The sequence below is a fragment of the Dendrobates tinctorius genome, unplaced genomic scaffold, assembly GCF_039654945.1.
Source record: "Dendrobates tinctorius isolate UK_male_01 unplaced genomic scaffold, ASM3965494v1 ptg000035l, whole genome shotgun sequence".
NCBI lineage: Eukaryota > Metazoa > Chordata > Amphibia > Anura > Dendrobatidae > Dendrobates > Dendrobates tinctorius.
The window spans coordinates 34,306,425-34,330,320 of NW_027361703.1; the positions used below are offsets into that span (position 1 = coordinate 34,306,425).

At 43.0% G+C, this 23,896-nt stretch overlaps 1 protein-coding gene across 15 annotated transcripts in view; it reads right to left on the reverse strand.

The window, feature by feature from the left end:
• The window catches only part of CADPS2 (calcium dependent secretion activator 2), a 708,285-nt gene that overhangs the window by 333,126 nt on the left and 351,263 nt on the right, over window positions 1-23,896 (reverse strand). For all 15 annotated transcript variants that reach the window (XM_073573395.1, XM_073573389.1, XM_073573398.1 and 12 more), the window contains exon 14: window positions 22,791-22,892. In XM_073573395.1, coding sequence (XP_073429496.1) covers window positions 22,791-22,892 — 102 coding nt within the window. The remainder of the gene's footprint in view (window positions 1-22,790; window positions 22,893-23,896) is intronic.

Below are 23,896 nucleotides of genomic sequence, written 5' to 3' on the forward strand. Positions count from 1 at the left end.
GGCACAGGACGTCTCCTGTGATGGAAAGGTGCTGGGAAAAGTGATCATTCCGGCTTCAACCAATCTTGTCATACCACTGGGGCAAAGTGTGCTCTCACTACCTGTCTGAGCTTGCACTCCGTTGGAGGGGGTTGAGGTACAGCTGGAACTGGCTACCATGCAGAATTTACCATCGGGACTCCTAGTTGCCTGGACCCTGGATACAGTACGTGATGAAACGGTAACCGTGCGGTGCGTGAATTTGAGGGAGGACACCTTGACTCTTCCCCTCAAGAGCAAAATAGCACAAACTGTAGGCATGCCAGAAGAGCTGATACCACCACAGGCCGTCCAATTGAAGGTAAAAAGGGAAGACCCATGGACTGTAGATGTGGAGACAGTCACGGTGTCGGAACCTCAACAACAGCAAAGGGGGCGTCACATTCTCGAACAAACACGGGCTGAATTGGCAGAGCTCACACCACAACAGGTAGAGCAGGTGGGACGCTATCAAGACGTGTTCACTCGACATAAGGATGATTTCGGCTGTATGACTGCAATCACACATGAGATTCCAACAGGTAATGCTGCGCCCGTGAGTGAACGCTACTGCCAAATCCCTCCACAAATGTATCAGGAGGTGAAAAGGATGCTCACACAGATGCTGCAGACTGGTGTCATTTGAGAAAGTAAAAGCCTGTGGGCTGCTCCAATTGTCCTAGTGCGAAAAAAAGATGGTTCTCTGCGGTTCTGTGTGGACTATTGCAAACTAAATGCCTGCACTGTGCGAGATTCATATCCACTTCCCCGAATAGAGGAATCCTTGCCAGCACTGGGAAACGCAAAATACTTCTCCACGCTGGACCTGGACAGTGGTTATTGGCAAGTACCGATGTCAGAACAGGACCGAGCAAAGACGGCCTTTATACTACCCATGGGCCTGTTTGAGTTCAACCGAATGCTGTTCGGGCTGGCTAATGCTCCTGGTACTTTTCAGCAACTCATGGAGAGATGTTTGGGAGATCTAAACTATGAAGCCACCCTCATTTATTTAGATGATAACTGTGTATGCCGCCACATTCGAAGAGCATTTGCAGTGTCTGGAACAAGTATTAAGCCGGCTCCAGAAACATGGGCTGAGGGTAAAACTTTCCAAGTGTCACCTGTTTCGCACTCAGTACCTAGGACATGTGGTCTCTGCAGAGGTGAAAGGCCGTCCCATGAGAAGACTGCAGGAGTGCAGGATTGGCCCGTTCCGAAGACCGTGAAGGATGCCTGAGCCTTTTTAGGATTGACCGGGTACTATCGCAGGCATGCACATGACCATGCGCACGCCTGCGTTCCCATAGACTGTAATATGTTATTTTGACGCATTCCGTGTGCATGCGTTTTTTTTGACACGTTGGACGGACCAAAAATGCAATAGGTTGCATCCGGCGTGCCTAGGCGCACACTACAAAAAATGCATGCACACGAAAACGCATACAAACGTGTTCAAATGCTAGACCATGCGCCCCCATGTTAAACATAGGGGCGCATGGCGCATGCGCATGGACGTGCATGATGCGCTGCGCTAAAAAAACTCTAACGTGGAACCAGCATTAGAGATGCTGAACGGAGTACCATCTGGAGCTAAAAACCGGAAAATTCAGTGGGGAGAGCATCAGGAAAAAGCGTTCCAAGCCTTGAAAGTGGCTCTGACAGAAGCACCAGTCCTAGCCTATGCAGATTTCTCTCTACCTTTCATTCCCATACTGATGGAAGCTTGCATGGGCTCGGAGATGTGCTGTCGCAGGTTCAAGACGGAAAAGAGCAGGTGATAGCTTACACGAGTCATTCTCTCCATGACTCCGAACAGAATCCGGACAACTACAGCTTGTTCAAGTTGTTAGCATTAGTGTGGGTCATGACAGAGAAGTTGGCGGAGTACCTGTCTGGGTCTGAGGTTCTGGTGCGCATTGATAAAACTCACTGGCCCACATGGAGAACGCGAAACTAGGGGACCTGGAGCAGCGCTGGGTGGCCAAAATGGCCAAATATCGGTACAAAATTGCTTACAAGCGGGGAGCCGAAAATACACATGGAGATGCGTTATCCAGAGTGAAACATGAGAAGCCCGGCTTTAATCGAGATGAAGAACTTGAGACCGAAGAAGTTCCTGAGTTTCGAGGCTCTGTCAGGACGTTGACAGCTATGCGGGAGCAAGCTCGAGCAGACCCCTGAGAAAATGTGTTGGGTCAGCCGTCATGAGTGACAGGAAGATGGAGAGCTCGCCCAAGTTTGGCAGTGGGTGGCCCTCAAGCAGCTACCCTGCCGGAATGAGAGAGAGGTCGTATCTCCTGGGACACTACAAATCCTTCGACAATGGGAGAGGCTCCACCTGAGAGACGGATTGCTGTGCAGGAAGATTCAGTTGCAGCGGGCACTGTCCGTTACTTGGCAAGTCGTGATCCCTGAAACGCTGCTGCATCAATTGGTCACGGAGGCACATGAGAAGACCTTTCAGTGGTTGCAGAAACTGGTTTACCACCCCTTGCTGAAGACGGAGGTTGAAGAAGTGTGCCGGCACTGCAGGAGCTGCGAGCTGTCCAAACCTCTGGAGCAGAGAGCCCCCACACGAACAAATATGATCTCAGCCCCGCTAGAAGTGTTGGTAATCAACTCTCTGTCAATAGGCCCAGCCCGCCCATCAAGGGTACGAACACTGTTCAGTGATGGTAGATCATTTCACTAAATTTGCCGTCATGACTCCGACTCGGGACCAAACTGCCGAATCCGCAGATCATGCCATCTGTAAGAACTTTATTTAGGTGTACGGCTGTCCAAAGAGGATACACTTAGACCAGGGTGCTTAGTTTCTTGGGACGAGGACGAGTAATGGAAGAGTTGCACTGTTTGTATCAAATTGATAAGTCTTGAATGATGCCTTACCATCCTCAGGGCAATGGAGCGTGTGAACGACTCAATCGTACTCTCATCCAGATGTTGAGAACATTGGAAGAGGACCCTAAGGTGCGCTGGCCAGAATTCGTAGCAGAGTTGTTGTGGGTATACAATAACCGCGTACATTGTACTACAGGGTACACTTCTTACACTCTACTCTTCGGCAGGCCAGGGAAGGAGATCACTGAGCTGGACTTGAACCCAGAGGAGGACTGCTCTCGGATGGGGGTGTCTAACTGAGTACGAGACCATCACCATCGACTACAGACACTGCATTGTCTGGTGCAGACCCAGTTTTGAGAGTTGGAACATCCAGAGACGGCGACTCTACGGAGGACAGCTCTGCAGGCCAGAGATCAAGTGTTAGTATGATAAAAATGCCCTCCAAACAAACTAGATCACCGACGGTAGAAAACACCATACCATGTGAAGTGGCGAGCCAATTCTGAAGTGCCCACCTATGAAATCCAGCCTGAAGAAGAGAATGCTCCTACTCGTGTTGTGCACCAAAACATCCTGGATTCGCCCTTGCGTATCCAGAGACCCTGTACGAAACGAGGAAGAGAAACCCAGTGTTCCTGAGAACCTTCTCTCAGTCATCAGTGATTATGAAGAAGAATGCCCTGTACCACCACAAGTAGGACCAGAAGAAGAGCAGATACCTGGGGCTCCTGAAATTCTTGAAGGGGCTGTTAATCCAGAGCTGGGCGCATCTCCGCCCCTGTCGGTCCAACCTGATTCAACTACCCAACTGGACTCGTCGGATACTTCTAGTTTACGACGTTCTGAGCGGTCGACAGCTGGAAGACAACCCATTTGTAAAATAGACAAATGGAAATGTTGTTTATTAACTATTTTGTGACATAACTCTCTGATTTAAGGGCATAAACTTTAAGTTTGAAAATTGCAAAATTTTCACCAAACTTCTTTTTATTTCACAAATAATAGCAAGTTACATCAAAGAAATTTTACCAGTATCATGAAGTACTATATGTCCCAAAGAAAATAATCTCAGAATCAGTAGGATTTGTTGAGTTATTACTTCATAAAGTGATACTATTCAGAACTGTAAAAATTGGCCTGGTCATGAAGGTGGAAACTGGCTTGGGGAATCAAGTGGTTAAAGGCGTTGTCCGGCCACATTCCAATCAGACTGTGTCTCGACTCGCTCAATAAACTTGCACTGAACGAGGCCATGCCCATCTAGTCGGAACATGACAGCATGTATGTAAATTACATATTTGCGTTCACCCACCTGCCACCGCCACCAGAGAATCCTCACAGCAAGCAGTGCATGCAATGTGAGAGTGCCTGGAGACTTGCAGCTTAAGACTGGACAACTCTTTTTAAAAAGATAGAGTCATCAAACTAGTTAGATTTCTGGGTACATTACAAATGTAAATTTGTGATTTGTGTCTGCAAATGGATTTTTCATCACTGAATGAATTAAAGGGGTTGTTCACTACTCAGAGAACCAGTGTCCCATCCCTATGTTTAACCCCTTAAAATAATAACAGTTCCGATGATGGCATTCTTCTAGCAGTATCGGTACTGCCTCTCCTGGGTCTCAAGTGACATTGTTCTGTCACGTGAACCCGGCTTAAAGTCAGTGCTGGTTTCACTCTCCACTCCCTTCAGGCAAATCAAGACATCAGGAAGAAGTGAGTGCTACTGCTGCTCTCTCACTCCCTTTGGATGTCAATTACGTCCATAAAAGAGTGACGGCAGCACTGATTGGCTGCAGGGATTGCATGACTTATCAGGGTTATGCGAGCCTCAGCGGAACCAGTGCCAACACCAATGGAATGGGGTTCAAAAGGGGTTGTCGAAGCAGAGGACAACCCCACTAAATTTTGACCTTTATCTACATGAGACTGCAAGTGGAGAGAATGGCTGAATTCTTAGCTAGTGCATCAGTTTTTCATACATACCTCACCTTGAGCCACCCTATTTGCAATGTCAATCAATCACAAAAGGGTGGTGCTTGTAATGAATAATGTAATGAACTATAGCTAGGAAACTACCAGTCTTCTGTGCACTTCCATAAAGATTCAAAGTTGCTTTTCTCAGCAACGTATTATCCATTTGCAGTGAGGATAGTATGCTTGAACTTGTCATTTTCTACCCTACTCGGCAATGTATTTAGTGTAGAGACACTAAAGCAGATGACAGGTACAATGTTCACAAAGATTTTCACAGATACAGTAAAAGTTCATGCAAGTAACCAGCATCCTTTACACCCATCTAGTCTCATAACAAACATAATGCTGAATGCCTGGAAGGTCCAAGCAAATTAGCTTGACACCAGAAACATTAGAATATGTATGTCACATCGCAGCTTCAAAAGGGTGAAGAAAGTCTTCGGGTCATGTACCAATTTCGTATATGGCCATTTACGTCTTGTGCTATTTCTAAACATTATAAAACATTTATTCCTATGTTGCATAAAGCTAAAGAAAAAAAAAAAAAATTACACAAACATGTTGGCCTGGCTAACAAAATGCACCTTAATGAAATCTTAAGCCCTAAAGCAGTCTACACGTCTTAATTGGTAACAAAGCTTGAATTAACAAGACCTGTAATTTACGTTTAGATTCAAAAAGGGTTCAATTTCGACCATCTCCAAGCATAATGCTTCTTCACAGAATTTTCACAATGCTACTGCGCCATATTTTGTTTACACGTCTTAATTACCATGCCACCCCGGCTTATAAATGAGTGTTATGGATCCTGGATTAACCATGTAAGCCTTGGATAAAGAGGTCCCACTGGGCAAGTTCTAAAATGTCATTAGGATCACATTAGCGGCAAATAATGCAGCACTTTTTGCAATGTTGTCTCGTTTAGCAATCTACTTACTGTACCAATTGTTTAGGCTTGCTCTTAATTAGACACTTGTAAAGGAGGAACTTGGAATTATTATTTTTTATGTTTTAAGGGTAGAATGTAAAAGTAAAAGAAAATTTTCCAACTGGAAAGAACAATTTTTAAAAAGCCACAATGTTTTAGTTTCAAAAAGCAGGAATAAACTATAATGAAACGTTAGCAAATCCATTGTAAATGACCAATTAAATTACCTAAAAAAAAAACTATAAAAATCTATAATCTATAAAACAAAACAAAATAGTTTTCAAAAGCGACTGGGAAAAGCTTCACCAATATTATTAACCCTTAATTTTGGGTTTTATTTTTTCAGATGAGTTGCGTTTGTGAGTGGAATAATTTTTGAGGAACATAGAACTTAAGAACCTTTTATTAACCTTTTATTAATTATTTATTGGGAAAAATATAAAGAAAACCGCAAATTCTGCTGTGTTTTTTGCATCTGAAATTTTATGCTATTCACTGTGCTGCACGAATAAAGGTCGCACTATATTGTACAATAAATACACCCTTGGAAAAGAAAAATGTCTAGCATTTGTATCGCCATATCCTGAGAGCTGTAAATTCAACAATTTTCCATCAGTGGAGCTGTATGAGGTTGCGTTTTTGTTGTGGAACAAATTATAGTTTTTATGGGTACCATGTTGTAGTACATCTAACTTTTGATCATATACCTACAGTTGAAACTAGAAGTTTACACACACAATATAAAGACACATATTAATCTTTTTCTCAATATCTGACATGAAATCAGAATAAACCTTTCCTGTTTTAGGTCAATTAGGATTACCATAATCTAATATATAAAGCTCAATGTGTGTGTGTGTGTATGTCCGGGATCGGCATCCGCACCGTTGCAGCTACAGCCACAAAATTTGGCACAGTCACACGTCTGGACCCCGAGAGCGTCATAGGCTATGTTGTGAGGCAAAATTTTAACCCCGCACGTTCCAATTCACCAAACAATTTTGCCCCTATCTACATAATGGGGAAAAAGTGTATGTATGTATTGGCATCTGCACCGTCGTAGCTACAGCCACAAAATTTTGCACAGTCAAACGTCTGGACCCCGAGAGCGTCATAGGCTACGTTGTGAGGCGAAATTTTAACCCTGCGTATTCCAATTCACCAAACAATTTTGCCCCTATCTAAATAATGGGGAAAAAGTGAAAGGAAAAGTGTTGGAGGCAAATTGACAGCTGCCAGATGTGAACAAGGGGGACTTAAAGAATGAGAGCAATGGCGCCAAACAGTATATACCGTACAGTTGCTAAGGTGGGGCCCTGACATGGGACACTCACCACACATGGGGATATGAACACACACACAAAATGCGCCACACACTACCACGTGCTTCAACACATATACCACCCTCAGCACACATTTCACCACACATACACCAACCTCGCCACATAAAAGTTGAAACACAAAAGTCGCCACTCAAAACTCGCCACGCTGTCCCAGAGCTGTTTAAAAGATGAAAAATGAGCTGTGATTGGTTGCTATCAGCAACAGTTTTCTTTGTAGACAGTTGTGGTAACTGAGGCCTATTATTCTTATCATTTCTATGGTGTTATTGTCCTTCTGTAAAGCTGGAAATAACACAATATATTACCGTGCCAACACAGACCACCCTCTGACAGACTGCAGGGGGAGCCCAGTATCACACAGGATAGGATTAGATACACGACTCAGCAGACAGTATCACACAGGATAGGATTAGATACATAGCTCAGCAGTCAGTATCACACAGGAGAGGATTAGACACATGGCTCAGCAGGCAGTGTCACATAGGATAGGATTAGATACACAGCTCAGCAGTCAGTATCACACAGGATAGGATTAGATACACAGCTCAGCAGTCAGTATCACACAGGATAGGATTAGATACACAGCTCAGCAGTCAGTATCACACAGGAGAGGATTAGACACATGGCTCAGCAGGTGATATCACACAGGATAGGATTAGAGCTCTGCAAAGGAATACGTGGATTTCGTCCGCGCTGCCCAAATGATGAAATTCCAGAAGGTTAATAAGGTTTGACAGTGGTTTATTCTACGCGTTTCACGGTTTTTTGCAACCTCTTCTTCAAGAAATACCACATGAAGCATACATACTTCATCTGGTATGTCCTGAAGAAGAGGTTGCAAAAAACCTTGAAACACGTAGAATAAACCACTGTCAAACCTTATTAACCTTCTGGAATTTCATCATTTGGGCAGTGCGGACGAAATCCACGTATTCCTTTGCAGAGCTCTGTTTCAGATAGTCGGTGACCGACTTGTGGATCTGCAGCAGCCCTTATCTATACATGCTTTGAATACCTACTACCAGGTGAGCAGTTTTTTGTCAAACCGCTTACTTTATTTGTGGGATAAGACCCTATATTGCGCTTGTGTCTCCCTCTTTCCTCACAATACAGGATAGGATTAGATACACAGCTCAGCAGTCAGTATCACACAGGATAGAATTAGATACAGAGTTCAGCAGTCAGTATTGCACAGGATAGGAATAGATACATGGCTCAGCAGACAGTATCACAGGATAGGATTAGATACGCAGCTCAGCACACAGTATCACACAGAATAGTATTAGATATACGGCTCAGCAGACAGTATCACACAGAATAGGATTAGATACACGGCTCAGCAGTCAGTATCACACAGGACAGGATTAGATGCACGGTTTTTATGTGCAATATAATCATTATAATTTGTTATAACTAACCACAGTTGGTTACTATTCCCAGGCAATGCCGGGCTCTTCAGCTAGTCTAATATATAAAGCTCAATGTGTGTGCGTATGTATGTATGTGTGCATGTCCGGGTTTGGCATCCGCACCGTTACAGCTACAGCCACAAAATTTTGCACAGTCACACGTCTGAACCCCGAGAGCGTCATAGGCTGTTGTTAGGTGAAATTTTAACCCCCACGTGTTCCAATTCACCAAACAATTTGGCCCCTAGGTACATAATGGGGAAAAAGTGTATGTATGTGTGTATGTCCGGGATTGGCATCTGCACCGTCGCAGCTACAGCCACAAAATTTTGAACAGTCACACGTCTGGACCCCAAGAGCATCATAGGCTATGTTGCTATGTTGTAAGGCGAAATTTTAACCCCGCGCGTTCCAATTCACCAAAAATTTGGCCTGTTATTCTTATAATTTCTATGGTATTATCGTCCTTCTGTAAAGCTGGAAATAACACAACTTATTACCTTGCCAACACAGACCACCCTCTGACACAGACTGCAGAGGCAGCCCAGTATCACACAGGATAGGATTAGATACACGGCTCAGCAGTCAGTATCACACAGGATGGGATTAGATACCCTGCTCAGCAGTCAGTATCCCACAGGATAGGATTAGATACACTGCTCAGCAGTCAGTATCACACAGGATAGGATTAGATACACAGCTCAGCAGTCAGTATCACACAGGAGAGGATTACACACATGGCTCAGCAGTCAGTATCACAGAGGATAGGATTAGATACACAGCTCAGCAGTCAGTATCACACAGGATAGGAATAGATACGCGGCTCAGCAGACAGCATCACACAGGATAGGATTAGATACACAGCTCAGCACACAGTATCACACAGAATAGTATTAGATACACGGCTCAGCAGTCAGTATCACACAGGATAGGATTAGATACACGGCTGAGCAGTCAGTAACACGATAGGATTAGATACACAGCTCAGCAGAAAGTATCACACAGGAGAGGATTAGGTACACAGCTCAGCAGACATTAACACACAGGATAGGGTTAGAAACACAGCTCAGAAACAGGATGTGCCAAAGGAGAGGACATTTTCATTCCAAGAATTCCACTCATTCCATCTGATTTGTTTTTTGATTTTAAACGCCTCCAGTTTCCAGTTCAACTGCTATTTGCAATGTCCAATTGGCATCTGCACAGTCGCAGCTACAGCCACAAAATTTTGCACAGTCACATGTCTGGACCCCGAGAGCGTCATAGGCTATGTTGCGAGGCGAAATTTTAACCCCGCACGTTCCAATTCACCAAACAATTTGGCCTATTATTCTTATCATTTCTATGGTGTTATTGTCCTTCTGTAAAGCTGGAAATAACACAATTTATTACCGTGCCAACACAGACCACCCTCTGACACAGACTGCAAGGGGAGCCCAGTATCACACAGGATAGGATTAGATACACAGCTCAGCAGTCAGTATCACACAGGATAGGATTAGATACACAGCTCAGCAGTCAGTATCTCACAGGAGAGGATTAGGTACATGGCTCAGCAGTCAGTATCACACAGAAAAGGGTTAGATACACGGCTCAGCAGATGGTACCACACAGGATAGGATTAGATACACGGCTGAGCAGCCAGTAACACACGATAGGATTAGATACACAGCTCAGCAGAAAGTATCACACAGGAGAGGATTAGGTACACAGCTCAGCAGACATTAACACACAGGATAGTGTTAGATACACAGCTCAGAAACAGGATGTGCCAAAGGAGAGGACATTTTCATTCCAAGAATTCCACTCATTCAATCTGATTTGTTTTCTGATTTTAAACGACTCCAGTTTCCAGTTCAACTGCTATTTGCAATGTCCATTAACAATGCTCAGGGACAGTCATTGAAAGTAGTAGGGATCGATTTGCAATCTCCATGCTTTTCTCATGGTCAACTTTACGTGGTCTGTTCAAGAGTTGGAACTGCCAAAAATCTGTTCATCTTTGCACCGAAAGGAAAAAACAAAAATCTTGAATGAGTTGAAAATAAAATACTATCAATACTTGGGTAATCGTTTAGTTAATTTGTGTTGCAAATCTGTAGTGTTGAACATATGATGTGAAATGTTTTTATGTGCAGTATAATCATTATAATTTGTTATAACTAACGACAGTTGGTTACTATGCCCAAGCAACGCCGGGCTCTTCAGCTAGTTATTAATATTTCCCAAATGCCAGAAAAATGAGAGAGAGAATGTTTTAGGGATTTTTATTACTTAATGCAAAGTCAAAAGTTTACTATGCCCTTTTACAATTCTGGACTGCCCAAATGATGATGTCATGTGTTTGGAAGCTTCTGTTTTTTGGCAAAATATGAGTTAAATTAGAGAAACACTTGTGGATGTATTTTAATGCACACCTGAAACACACTGCTGCTTTGTGTAGCATCATGGGAAAGTTTAAAGAAATCAGCCAATATATCAGGAAGAGAATTGTGGACTTGCACAAGTTTGGCTCATCCTTGGATCCAATTTCAAGATACCTGAAGGTGCCTCATTCTTCTGTACAAACAATTATATGCAAGTACAAACAAAATGGAAATGTCCAACCATCATACAGATCAGGAAGGAGACAGGTTCTGTGTCCCAGAGATGAACGTGCTTTGGTCCGACATGTGCACATCAACCCATGGACAAAAGCAAAAGACCTTGAGAAGATGATGGTGAAAGCTGGTAAGATTGTGTCAATATCCACAGTGAATAGAGTACTGTATCAACATGGGCTGAAATGCCACGCGGACAGAAAAAAAGCCATTACTCTAAAAGAAGCATATAAAGCCAGATTAATGTTTGCAAATGCACACAAGAACAAAGACCTTAATTTTTGGAGACAAATCCTGTGGTCTGATGAAACTAAAATTGAACTTTTTGGACATACAGTGCCTTGCGAAAGTATTCGGCTCCCTGGAACTTTTCAACCTTTTCCCACATATCATGCGTCAAACATAAAGATACCAAATGTAAATTTTTGGTGAAGAATCAACAACAAGTGGGACACAATTGTGAAGTTGAACGAAATTTATTGGTTATTTTAAATTTTTGTGGAAAGTCAAAAACTGAAAAGTGGGGCTTGCAATATTATTCGACCCCTTTAACTTAATACTTTGTTGCACCACTTTTTGCTGCAATTACAGCTGCAAGTCGCTTGTGGTATGTCTCTATCAGTTTAGTACATCGAGAGACTGAAATTCTTGCTCATTCTTCATTGGCAAATAGCTCGAGCTCAGTGAAGTTTGATGGAGATCATTTGTGAACAGCAGTTTTCAGCTCTTTCCACAGATTCTCGATTGGATTCAGGTCTGGACTTTGACTTGGCCATTTTAAAACCTGTATACATTTATTTGTGAACCATTCCATTGTAGATTTTGCTTTATGTTTGGGATCATTGTCTTGTTGGAAGACAAATATCTCCGTCCCAGTTTTCAGATCTTTTGCAGACTCTAACAGGTTTTCTTCAAGAATGATCTTGTATTTGGCTCCATCTATTTTCCCATCAATTTTAACCATCTTCCCTGTCCATGCTGAAGAAAAGCAGCCCCAAACCATGACGCTGCCACCACCATGTTTGACAGTGGGGATAGTGTGTTCAGGGTGATGAGCTGTGTTGCCTTTACGCCAAACATATCGTTAGGCATTGTTGCCAAAAAGTTCAATTTTGGTTTCATCTGACCAGAGCACCTTCTTTCACATGTTTGGTGTATCTCCCAGGTGGCTTGTTGCAAACTTTAAACTACACTTTTTATGGATATCTTTGAGAAACAGCTTTCTTCTTGCCACTCTTCCATAAAGGCCAGATTTGTGCAGTGTATGACTGACTGTTGTCCTATGGACAGACTGTCCCACCTCAGCTGTAGATCTCTGCAGTTTATCCAGAGCGATCATGGGCCTCTTGGCTGCATCTCTGATCAGTCTTCTCCTTGTTTGAAATGAAAGTTTAGAGGGACGGCTGGGTCCTGGTAGATTTGCAATGGTATGATACTCCTTCCATTTCAATATGATCGCTTGCACAGTGAACCTTGGGATGTTTACAGTTTTGGAAATCATTTTGTATCCAAATCTGGCTTTAAACTCCTCTGTTGTGAGCTCATTTTCTCATTCACCTTTGATGTCCGATGAACTCCCTCTGCTGGTGAAAGGAGGTGGTGAAACTGATTTGGATGGGAGAAACCTGTCACCTGAACAGGTGGATTGCGATTGGACATCCGGAATCTCTGAGTGGATATAAGGCAGCCGATGCCCTGTAGGGTTGCTGGTGATTTCTCTGCTCTGAGCTCTGGCCTCCAGTTCAGTTCCTGTCTTCTAAAGCTAAGTTTTGCTCTGTTATTGTTCCATGAGATTTTGTCTGATTTGCTTAGTTTTGTGTTCTGCCAGCCCCGGCTGGGGCTCTGCTAAATTTCTATTCATGTCCCTGATCGGTTAAATCTCTTTTGCTCTGTCTTCAGAATATATCGGAGTGCTGATATAGGGATTTTGAAGTCTAGTGACTTCAGGGCCGTTTTCCCTATCAGACGTGTTGGGACATTTTTGGTAGGGTTTTTGTGGATTGCAGCCAGCATCTTTTCTGTCCTTTCCTATCTAGTTAGTTGGGCCCCATCGTTTGCTCTGCCTGTCTTTCTGTATGTGTTTGTGTTTTCATCGACAATACATGTTGGGGGCTGTCTATTGCTTTGGGGTCTGCTCTGGGGCAGTTTAGATTTCCCCTTTCTTTCTTTAGGCTTATTTAGTTCTCCGGCTGTGAAGAGGCGTCTAGGACCACCGTAGGAACGCTCCACGGCTACTGTTAGTTGTTGTGAATAGGATCAAGAGTCTGCAATCCACTAGCTACCAACCTCTCCGGTTTTCTGGACTTAGCTTGCATTTTTGTTTCCTCCACCTCTCTCCAGTCGCATGATGTTCCTGACTATTTGGCTGATTTTTATGATGTATTTAGTGAGAATAAGTTTGTGTCTTTGCCTCCTCATAGGAGTTATGACTGTGCAATTGAGCTGAGCCGTGGGTGTAAATTTCCCAAGGGTCGACTTTTCAATTTATCTGTACCCGAGCATGAGGCTATGCGATCTTATATTAAGAAGTCATTGGAGAAGGGTCATATTAGACCATCCTCTTCACCCTTGGGTGCTGGTTTTTTTTTCGTGGCCAAGAAACATGGTTCATTAAGGCCTTGTATTGACTATCGTTCCCTCAACAAAATTACTGTTAAATATCAGTATCCGTTACCCCTGATTTCTGATCTATTCTCCAGAGTTAAAGGTGCTTGCTGGTTTACCAAGTTTGACCTCAGGGGGCGTGTAATCTTATTCGCATTAAGCATGGGGATGAATGGAAGACGGCGTTTAATACTCCGGAGGGACATTTTGAGTACCTGGTGATGCCTTTTGGGCTCACTAATGCCCCTTCTGTCTTCCAGTGCTTCATGAATGATATTTTCCGGGACTTTGTGGATAAATTTTTGATCATCTATCTGGATGATATTTTGATCTTTTCCAGGGATTGGAACTCTCATGTGGAACATGTTCGGACTGTGTTCCGGATTTTGAGGGAGAATTCCCTGTATGTTAAGGGGTTGAAATGCATTTTTGGTGTACAGAGGATTTCATTTTTGGGATTTATTTTGTCTCCGTCAACTATTGAAATGGACCCGGCCAAGGTACAGGCCATTTATGATTGGGTTCAGCCCACTTCTTTGAAGGCCCTCCAGAAGTTTTTGGGTTTTGCTAATTTTTATCGTAAATTTATAGCTAATTTTTCTGGTATTGCCAAACCATTGACTGATCTGACCAAGAAGGGTGCTGATGTGCTGAATTGGTCTCCAGAGGCTGTTTCTTCCTTTCAGGAGCTGAAGCGGAGGTTCACTTCTGCTCCGGTTTTGTGGCAACCTGATGTCTCACTCCCATTTCAGGTAGAGGTGGACGCTTCTGAGATTGGTGCAGGAGCTGTTTTGTCCCAAAAAGATCCGGTAACATCTAAAATGAATCCCTGTGCTTTCTTTTCCCGAAAGTTCTCCCCATCAGAACGCAACTATGATTTTGGGAATCGGGAACTGTTAGCCATGAAATGGGCATTTGAGGAGTGGAGACATTGGTTGGAGGGAGCTAGACATCAAGTCGTGGTCCTCATTGACCACAAGAATTTGATTTATCTTGAGTCGGCCAAACGCTTGAATCCTAGACAGGCTAGGTGGGCCTTGTTTTTCACATGTTTTGATTTTGTGGTCTCTTTTCTTCCGGGCACTAAGAATGTCAAGGCAGACGCCCTCTCTAGGAGTTTCTTTGCTCATTCTCCTATTGGGACCAAGCCTGCTACCATCTTAGGTGAGGGTAGTTCTTTCTGCCATCTCGCCCAATTTGAGATGTGCTCTGGAAGAGTTTCAGGACGACAAACCTGAGCGTTGTCCCATTGGAAAATTGTATGTTCCTGACCAGTGGATGAAGAGAGTAATGTCTGAAGTTCATTGCTCCGCATTGGCTGGTCATCCAGGTATTTTTGGTACTAGAGATTTGGTGAGTCGGTCTTTTTGGTGGCCCGCCTTATCTCATGATGTCAGGAATTTTGTACAGTCCTGTGGGACTTGCTCCCGGTCTAAACCTTGTTCTCGCTCTAGTGGGTTGTTGATGCTTTTGCTGGTGCCCAAGAGGCCATGGACCCACATTTCAATGGATTTTATTTCTGATCTGCCTGTCTCTCAGAGAATGACTGTTATCTGGGTGATTTGTGATAGATTCTCTAAGATGGTTCATCTTGTACCACTCCCTAAGTTGCCATCTTCCTCAGAGTTGGTGCCCTTGTTTTTGCAACAGGTGGTTCGTTGCATGGGATTCCTGAGAACATTGTATCTGACAGAGGAGTTCAGTTTGTCTCTAGATTTTGGAGGACTTTTTGTTCCAAGCTGGGAATTCAGTTGTCCTTCTCCTCTGCGTTTCACCCTCAGACCAATGGGCAGACGGAGAGAACAAAACAGACTTTGGAGTATTATTTGAGATGTTTTATCACTGCTGATCAGGATGATTGGGTTTCATTTTTGCCCTTGGCTGAATTTGCTTTAAATAATAGAGCTAGTTCTGCCACTTTGATGTCACCTTTTTTTTAGTAACTTTGGGTTTCATCCTCGATTGTCTTCAGGGCAGGTGGAGTCTTCTGCCTGCCCAGGTGTTGACACTGTGGTGGAGAGAATGCACCAGATTTGGGACCAAGTGGTGGATAAGCTGTCTCTCTCCCAGGTAAAGGCCCAGCGGTTTTCCAACCGGCATAGTACCATTGGTCCCCGGTTTAAGGTGGGTGATATGGTTTGTGTTATGATTGAGTCACCGTAGGAGGCAAAAACAGAAATGCTAGCTAAGTCCTGAAAACCAGAGAAGTTGGCAACTATCAGATTGCAGACCCCTGAACCTATCAACACAACTAGCAGTAGCCGTGGGGGGTTCCTACGATGACCTAGACCCCTCGATCACAGCCGGAGAGATACATAGGCCTAAAGAAGGGGAAATCTAACTGCCCCAGAGCAGACCCCAAAGCAATAGGCAGCCCCCCACATATAATGACGGTGAAGCAAGATGAAAACACTTACACAGACAGAAAGACAGGCTGAGCAAAGACGGGGCCCAAAAACTACCTAGATAGAAACGGATAGGAAGGCTGCTGTCTGCAATCTGCCAAAACCCTATCAGAGACAAAGCCAACAAGCTGATATAAAAATGGCCCTGAAGCAACTAAGCTTCAAAAACTAAATCAGCACTCAGGTACCTTCAGAAGACAGAGCTCACGGAACACTGCACACTCCAGCAGGGAGTGGCAGAATCCAAAAAGCAAGAAAAACAAATCTTAGATGCAAAAAGGCAAAACAGAAAACTTAGTTTTAGGAGAGCAGGAATCAGACTGGTGTCCAAGAGTCAACAGAGAAATCACCCGCAGGGCAGAAAGGGCGTAGGCTGCCTTAAATCCAGTCAGTGACTCCACTCAGCCAATCGTCTTCATTAGTCCCAGGTGTCTGATAATCAGGCTCACTACCTTCCTTCACTAGAATAGGGAGTTCACCAGGCCTCAGTGACGGAGGGGAAAATGAACTCACAACAGGTTTGGTTGTCATCATAGAATAACTCTATGAAGGTGGCTTCTCCAAAGTTTAAACCTAGATTTATTGGACCTTACAAGATTTTGGAGATTCTTAATCCGGTCTCTTTCCAATTGGCTCTTCCTGTTACATTTAAGATCCATAACGTGTTTCATAAGTCTCTGTTGAAGAGGTTTGTTGAGCCAGTAGTTCCTGTGGTGGCACCTCCTGACCCTGTATTGGTTGAAGGCAATGTGGAATATGAGGTTGAGAAGATACTGGATTCTTGTCTGGCTAGACGGAGACTCCAGTATTTGGTTAAGTGGAAGGGTTATAGCCAGGAGGGTAACTCTTGGGTCTCTGCATCTGATATTCATGCCGAAAGATTGGTTCGTGCTTTTCATTGGGCCCATCCTGATCGGCCTGGTGGCGAGGATGAGGGTTTGGTGACCCCTCCTCAAGGGGGAGGTACTGTTGTGAGCTCATTTTCTCGTTCACCTTTGATGTCCGATGAACTCCCTCTGCTGTTGAAAGGAGGTGGTGAAACTGATTTGGATGGGAGAAACCTGTCACCTGAACAGGAGGATTGCGATTGGACATCCGGAATCTCTGAGTGGATATAAGGCAGCCGACGCCCTGTAGGGTTGCTGGTGATTTCTCTGCTCTGAGCTCTGGCCTCCAGTTCAGTTCCTGTCTTCTAAAGCTAAGTTTTGCTCTGTTATTGTTCCATGAGATTTTGTCTGATTTGCTTAGCTTTGTGTTCTGCCAGCCCCGGCTGGGGCTATACTGAATTTCCATTTTTGTCCCTGATCGGTTAAATCTCTTTTGCTCTGTCTTCAGAATATATCGGAGTGCTGATATAGGGATTTTGAAGTCTATTGACTTCAGGGCCGTTTTTCCTATCAGACGTGTTGGGACATTTTTGGTAGGGTTTTTGCGGATTGCAGCCAGCATCTTTTCTGTCCTTTCCTATCTAGTTAGTTGGGCCCCATCGTTTGCTCTGCCTGTCTTTCTGTATGTGTTTGTGTTTTCATCGACAATACATGTTGGGGGCTGTCTATTGCTTTGGGGTCTGCTCTGGGGCAATTTAGATTTCCCCTTTCTTTCTTTAGGTTTATTTAGTTCTCCGGCTGTGAAGAGGCATCTAGGACCACCGTAGGAACGCTCCACGGCTACTGTTAGTTGTTGTGAATAGGATCAGGGGTCTGCAATCTGCTAGCTACCAACCTCTCCGGTTTTCTGGACTTAGCTTGCATTTTTGTTTTTTCCTCTTCCGGTGACTCATTCATAACACTTCTCCATAACAGTATCACGGGCCTGGTTGTTGTATTCCTTGGTCTCTGTGCATCAAACAGAACCCTGAGACTATCACAGAGCAGGTGCATTTATATGGAGATTGATTACATACAGGTGGATTATATTTATCATCATTAGTCATTTGGGACAACATTGGATCATTCAGAGATCCACAATGAACTTCTGGAATGAGTTTGCTGCACTGAAAGTAAAGGGGCCGAATAATATTGCACACGCCACTTTTCAGTTTTTGAATTTCCACAAAAATTTAAAATAACCAATAAATTTCGCTCAACTTCACAATTTTGTCCAACTTGTTGATTCTTCACCAAAAATTTACATTTGGTATCTCTATGTTTGAAGCATGATAAGGGAAAAGGTTGAAAAGTTCCAGGGGGCCGAATACTTTCGCAAGGCACTGTAATTATCTTCGATACATTTGGAGGAAAAAATGAGAGGCTTGGAATCCTAAGAACACCATCCCAAATGTGAAACACGGCGGTGGCAGCATCATGTTGTGGGGTTGTTTTGCTGCAGGAGGGACTGCTGCACTTCACAAAATAGTTAGCATTATGAGAAAAGAAGATTATGTGACAATACTGAAGTAACATCTCAAGACATTTCATGAAATCAGCCAGGAAAGTAAAACTACGTCTTCCAAAAGGACAATGGCCCAAAGCATACTGCCAAAATGGTTACAAAGTAGCTTAAAGATAACAAAGTCAATGTTTGGAGTGGCCATCACAAAGTCCTGATCTCAATACTATTGAAAATTTATGGGAAAAGCTGAAAAGGCAGGTGCGAACAAGGCAACCAATAAATCTGGATCAGTTACACCAGTTTTGTCAGGAGGTATGGGACGAAATTCCTACCAACTATTGGGAGAAGCTTGTGGTTGATATTCCAAACGTTTGACCCAAGTCGTTCGGTTTAAGGACCTAATACTAGTGAAATGTATGTAAACGTTTGACTTTGCAGTAAGTAATAAAAAATTAAAGCTAAGCTATAAAAACTTGCGCTGTAGTGTATAACTAAGGGTTAAATTCTGTCTTGGCATATAAAAACTGGTTTGGTGGAATTTAACCCTTAGTTATATACTACAGTGCGAGTTTTTATAGCTTTGCTTTTTATGGTTTATTATATTGGACAAATCGAGTGGTTTTGTCCTTAAAACTTGCTGCTTGTGTGTGATATATGTAAAGCGTAGCGCCGATTGTTTTTACTATTAAGTAATAAAAAATTACTTAAAACATTCTCTCTCTGTATCATTATTCTGACATTTCGAAAATATTAATAATTATGGTAAACTTAATTGACCTAAAACGGGTAAGGTTTATCTTGGTTTCATGTCAGACACTGAGAAAAATATGCCTATGTATATATCTAATATATAAAGCTCAAAGTGTGTATGTATGTGTGTGTGTGTGTGTGTGTGTGTGTGTGTGTGTGTGTGTGTGTGTGTCCGGGACAGGCATCGGCACCGTCGCAGCTACAGCCACAAAATTTGTCACAGTCACACGTCTGGACCCCGAGAGCGTCCTAAGCTATGTTGTGAGGCGAAATTTTAACCCCGCGCGTTCCAATTCACCAAACAATTTTGCCCCTATCTACATACTGGGGGAAAAGTGTGTGCGTGTCAAGCCCCGCCCCTCATTGTGATGTCATAATGCCCCTATTTGCATACTGGGGAAGCAGTGTGTCCGTATCAAGCCCCGCCCCTCATCATGATGTCACAACCGTTGCCATGGCGACGCTGATGTCATCATAGGTCGCAAGCCCCGCCGCCGCTCATTATGATGTCTTAATGGTTGACTATGGGATGGAGGATGTGTGATGGGTATATGGGCACTGGACTATGGGATGGAGGATATGTATGACGGGTATATGGGCACGGGACTATGGGATGGCGGATATGTATATGGGCACGGGACTATGGGATGGCGGATGTGTGATGGCTATATGGGCATTGGACTATGGGATGGAGGATATGTATGACGGGTATATGGGCACGGGACTATGAGATGACGGATATTTATGATGGGTATGTGGGCACGGGACTATGGGATGGAGAAAATGTATGATGGGTATATGGGCATGGGACTATGGGATGGAGGATGTGTGATGGGTATATGGGCACTGGAATATGGGATGGAGGATATGTATGATGGGTATATGGGCACGGGCCTATGGGATGGCGGATATGTATGATGGGTATATGGGCACTCGACTATGGGATGGCGAATATGTATGATGGGTGTATGGGCATGGGACTATGGGATGGAGGATGTGTGATGGGTATATGGGCATGGGACTATGGGATGGAGGATGTGTGATGGGTATATGGGCACGAGACTATGGAATGGAGGATAATTATAATTTGCTACAACTAACCACAGTTAGTTACTATGCCCGGGCAGCGCCGGGCTCTTCAGCTAGTATATATTTATATATATATATATATACACACACATACACACACATACATACATATATATACACACACACACACACAGTGTGTATATATAGGCTTGATAAACACGGGTCACCGTCGAAACGTCGCCACCTGAGGATCAGTAAAGTATCCACTTTTTCACATTTAATTTGGCTTGCTGCCTATTTTTCTTGATTTATTAATTGGTTGTTTGGACACTGCTGAATAGGTATAATTTTGGTAGGGCTGCCCCTTTTTTGATATACAGTATATATATATATATATATATATTATATATAAAGCTCAAGTGTGTGTCAAGTCCCATGCCCATATACCCATCATAGATATACGCCATCCTATAGTACCGTGCCCATATACCAGTCATACATATCCTCCATCCCATAGTCCAGTGCCCATATACCCATCACACATCCTCCATCCCATAGTCAACCATTATGACATCATAATGAGCGGTGGGGCTTGCAACCTATGATGACATCAGCATCGCCATGGCAACCATTGTGACCTTATAATGAGGGGCGGGGCTTGATACGCACACACTTTTTCCCCAGTATTTAGATAGGGGCAAAATTGCTTGGTGAATTGGTACGTGCGGGGTTAAAATTTCACCTCACAACATAGCTTAGGACACTCTCGGGGTCCAGACGTGTGACTGTGCCAAATTTTGTGGTTGTAGCTGCGATGGTGCGGATGCCTATCCCGGATATACACAAATACACACACTTGAGCTTTATATATTAGATGAGACATGGCACGGAAGAAGTATTGAATACATTAAAGAGGGGAGTAAAGAACAATGGAAAGTACTGACACCAGCTGAAATCTATCAGTAATTAGAAAGCAATCCTGTCACTTAGTGAAAAATAATATCAGCTGGTTTAACCAATGGCCTATAAAAAGATGTCTCACTACCAAGATGCCACACAAGAAACATTTCATGATGGGTAAAACCAGTGAGCTGTCTCAAGACTTTCACGACCTTATTGTTGCAAAAGATACTGATGACATTGCTTGCAGGAAAATTTGTAAACTACTGAAGGTTCCAGTGAGTACTGTTGGGACCATAATCCAGAAGTGGAAAGAACATTATTTCACCATAAACTGGCCACGACCAGGTGCTCCCCACAAGATTTCATACAGAGGAGTGAAAAGAATTATTAGAAGAGTTGACCAAGAGCCAATGACCACCTGTCAAATGCTACAGAAGCACCTATACAGTAAGCAATGTACTCATCTTTCATTGCATCTATGCACGCTCAGCATACAAGATTCCATGGCAAAACGTAAAGCATGTTCAAGTGCATTTATATACAAAGTGCTCTCAGTGAGAGAAACAAAGTAGGAATCCTATTTTGTTTCTCTCACTGAGAGCAATTTATATATTGTTTTCTACTGGCTAACACTGCACCAAACCACTTTTTTCGTTTTAGTGCATTTATAGTTTTGCTCAACAACATTTAGACAAGCCTGTGAAATACTGTGAGAATATAGTCTTGTCAGTTGAGACCAAAATTCCAAAATTTAACTCTTTGGATGCCATAATGCATACCATGGAGGTCTGGCCAGAAGGCTCTGCATTTCACCCCAAAAACACCGTACCATCAGTGACATTTTAAGGTGGGAACATCATGGGGTGGGGCTAATTTTCAGCATACGAAACTGGCAAACTTCATATCATTGAAGGAAGGATGAATGAAAAAATGTACCTAAAAATTCTTAAAAATCTGCTGCCATCTACCAGGCTCATGAAGATGAAACAAAGGTGGACATTTCAGCGACAATGATCCCAAAAAACGCAGCCAAAGAAACTCTCAGTTGGTTTTAGAGAAAGAAAATAAATCTCCTAGCATGGCCCAGCCAATCACTTGACCTGATTCCAATCGAAAATTTATGGAAGAAACGAAAGCTCAGAGTTCAGTGCCACCAGAACCTTCAGGATTTGAAAAGTGATTCAATGGAAGAATTGGCCAAAATCACACCTGAGCAATACATGCAACTAGTTTCTCCATAGATGAGGTGCCTTGAAGCTACCATCACAAACAAAGGCTTTTGTACAAAGCATTAAATACATTTCAGAAAATGTGCTCAATACTTTTTACTGTGTCATTTCTCATTATTACACAATTTATGGTCATTTATGGTTTGATTTCTTTGCTTTTGTGGATTGGAGTTGTTACTGACATCTGGTGAGATTTTCACATCAATAGCATCTTTAGAAATATATTTACTCAGAAAATTATTGCCGTGTTCAATACTTATTTCACCAGCTGTATCTGTACTTACTATACAGTCGATAAATTAATTGCATATATTTATAACTTTCAAGCTGTAAAACAAAAATTACAAATCTGTAATAAATGACATATTGAATACATTCATAAAAACAGTAAAAGTGGATTAAAAAGATGAAATACCTAAAGTGACTAATCTGATTCTCCAAAAGCACTGCAAGCCGATCTTTAATCTCTTCAAACCGATCTCGCTCCCCAGCTGTAACAGTCCCAATTCCATCAGGCCTGCAAAAACATACCTATTATTGAGCAACTGTTATTACAATAACTAACAGTTTTTAGAGTGTCAACCTCATTTTTATATACTATATTTATATTTAAATTCTCATTTCAGGAAAACTTGCAGCATAATGGCTGCGTCTGCCTCTAGCTTCTTCCCCCTCCATAGACTCTTATGAGCAGAAACTGTCATTCATATTTAGCAATGTGAAAATTAATCTGAGCTGAAGACTGATTTTTCCCAAGAGTTGATAATTCTGAGATTGAAGGATCAATTGAAGATGAGAAAAAAAAAGCATATTTCTCCAATAAAATACTTTACAGATGTACCCATTTTAATGTGTACTGCTCATGGTTACATTTTGGTTAGTTACAATTTTTTTACTAATTTGACCATACTATAGCAGTTAACTGTGGAGGTCCCAGAAGATGGAACCAACATGAATTAGGAATAATTATACATCCCATGGTTAAATATGCTTTTGGGTGGATAAACCTTTGAAAACATAGAAAAGGATGATCTGTCAATTTACATTTATGACAATCTACTTATTCACAATTTTAAAGATGCACACTATATAATACTTTACTAGGTGGACCACACAGCACATTGTGTGGACCAGAAGTCACTTTTTTCACTGCAGTCACCCACTCAGGAAGTGCTGTAGAAGAGGACAAGTACAACACTGATAATGCGAGAAAGCAGGAATCAAGAAGTATATTAAGACATGCATTCTGTACAACTTAGGCTAGTTTCACACTAGCGTTTCCTGGAGCTGCCTCCTCCGGTCAGCTCCGCCTATGGGCGCATGACGCTGCATGCGACCTGCATACCCTTTCTTTAGCATTGGGTACACAGGCCATGCGCAGGTATGTGTTTGCAGGCGTATGCGTCCTTTTGACGGTGCACTGACCGCACCAAAATGCAACACGGTGCGTCTGGCACAGGTCGGCGCACCATCAAGAGGACACATGCGCCGGCAAACACATACCTGCGCACGGCCTGCATT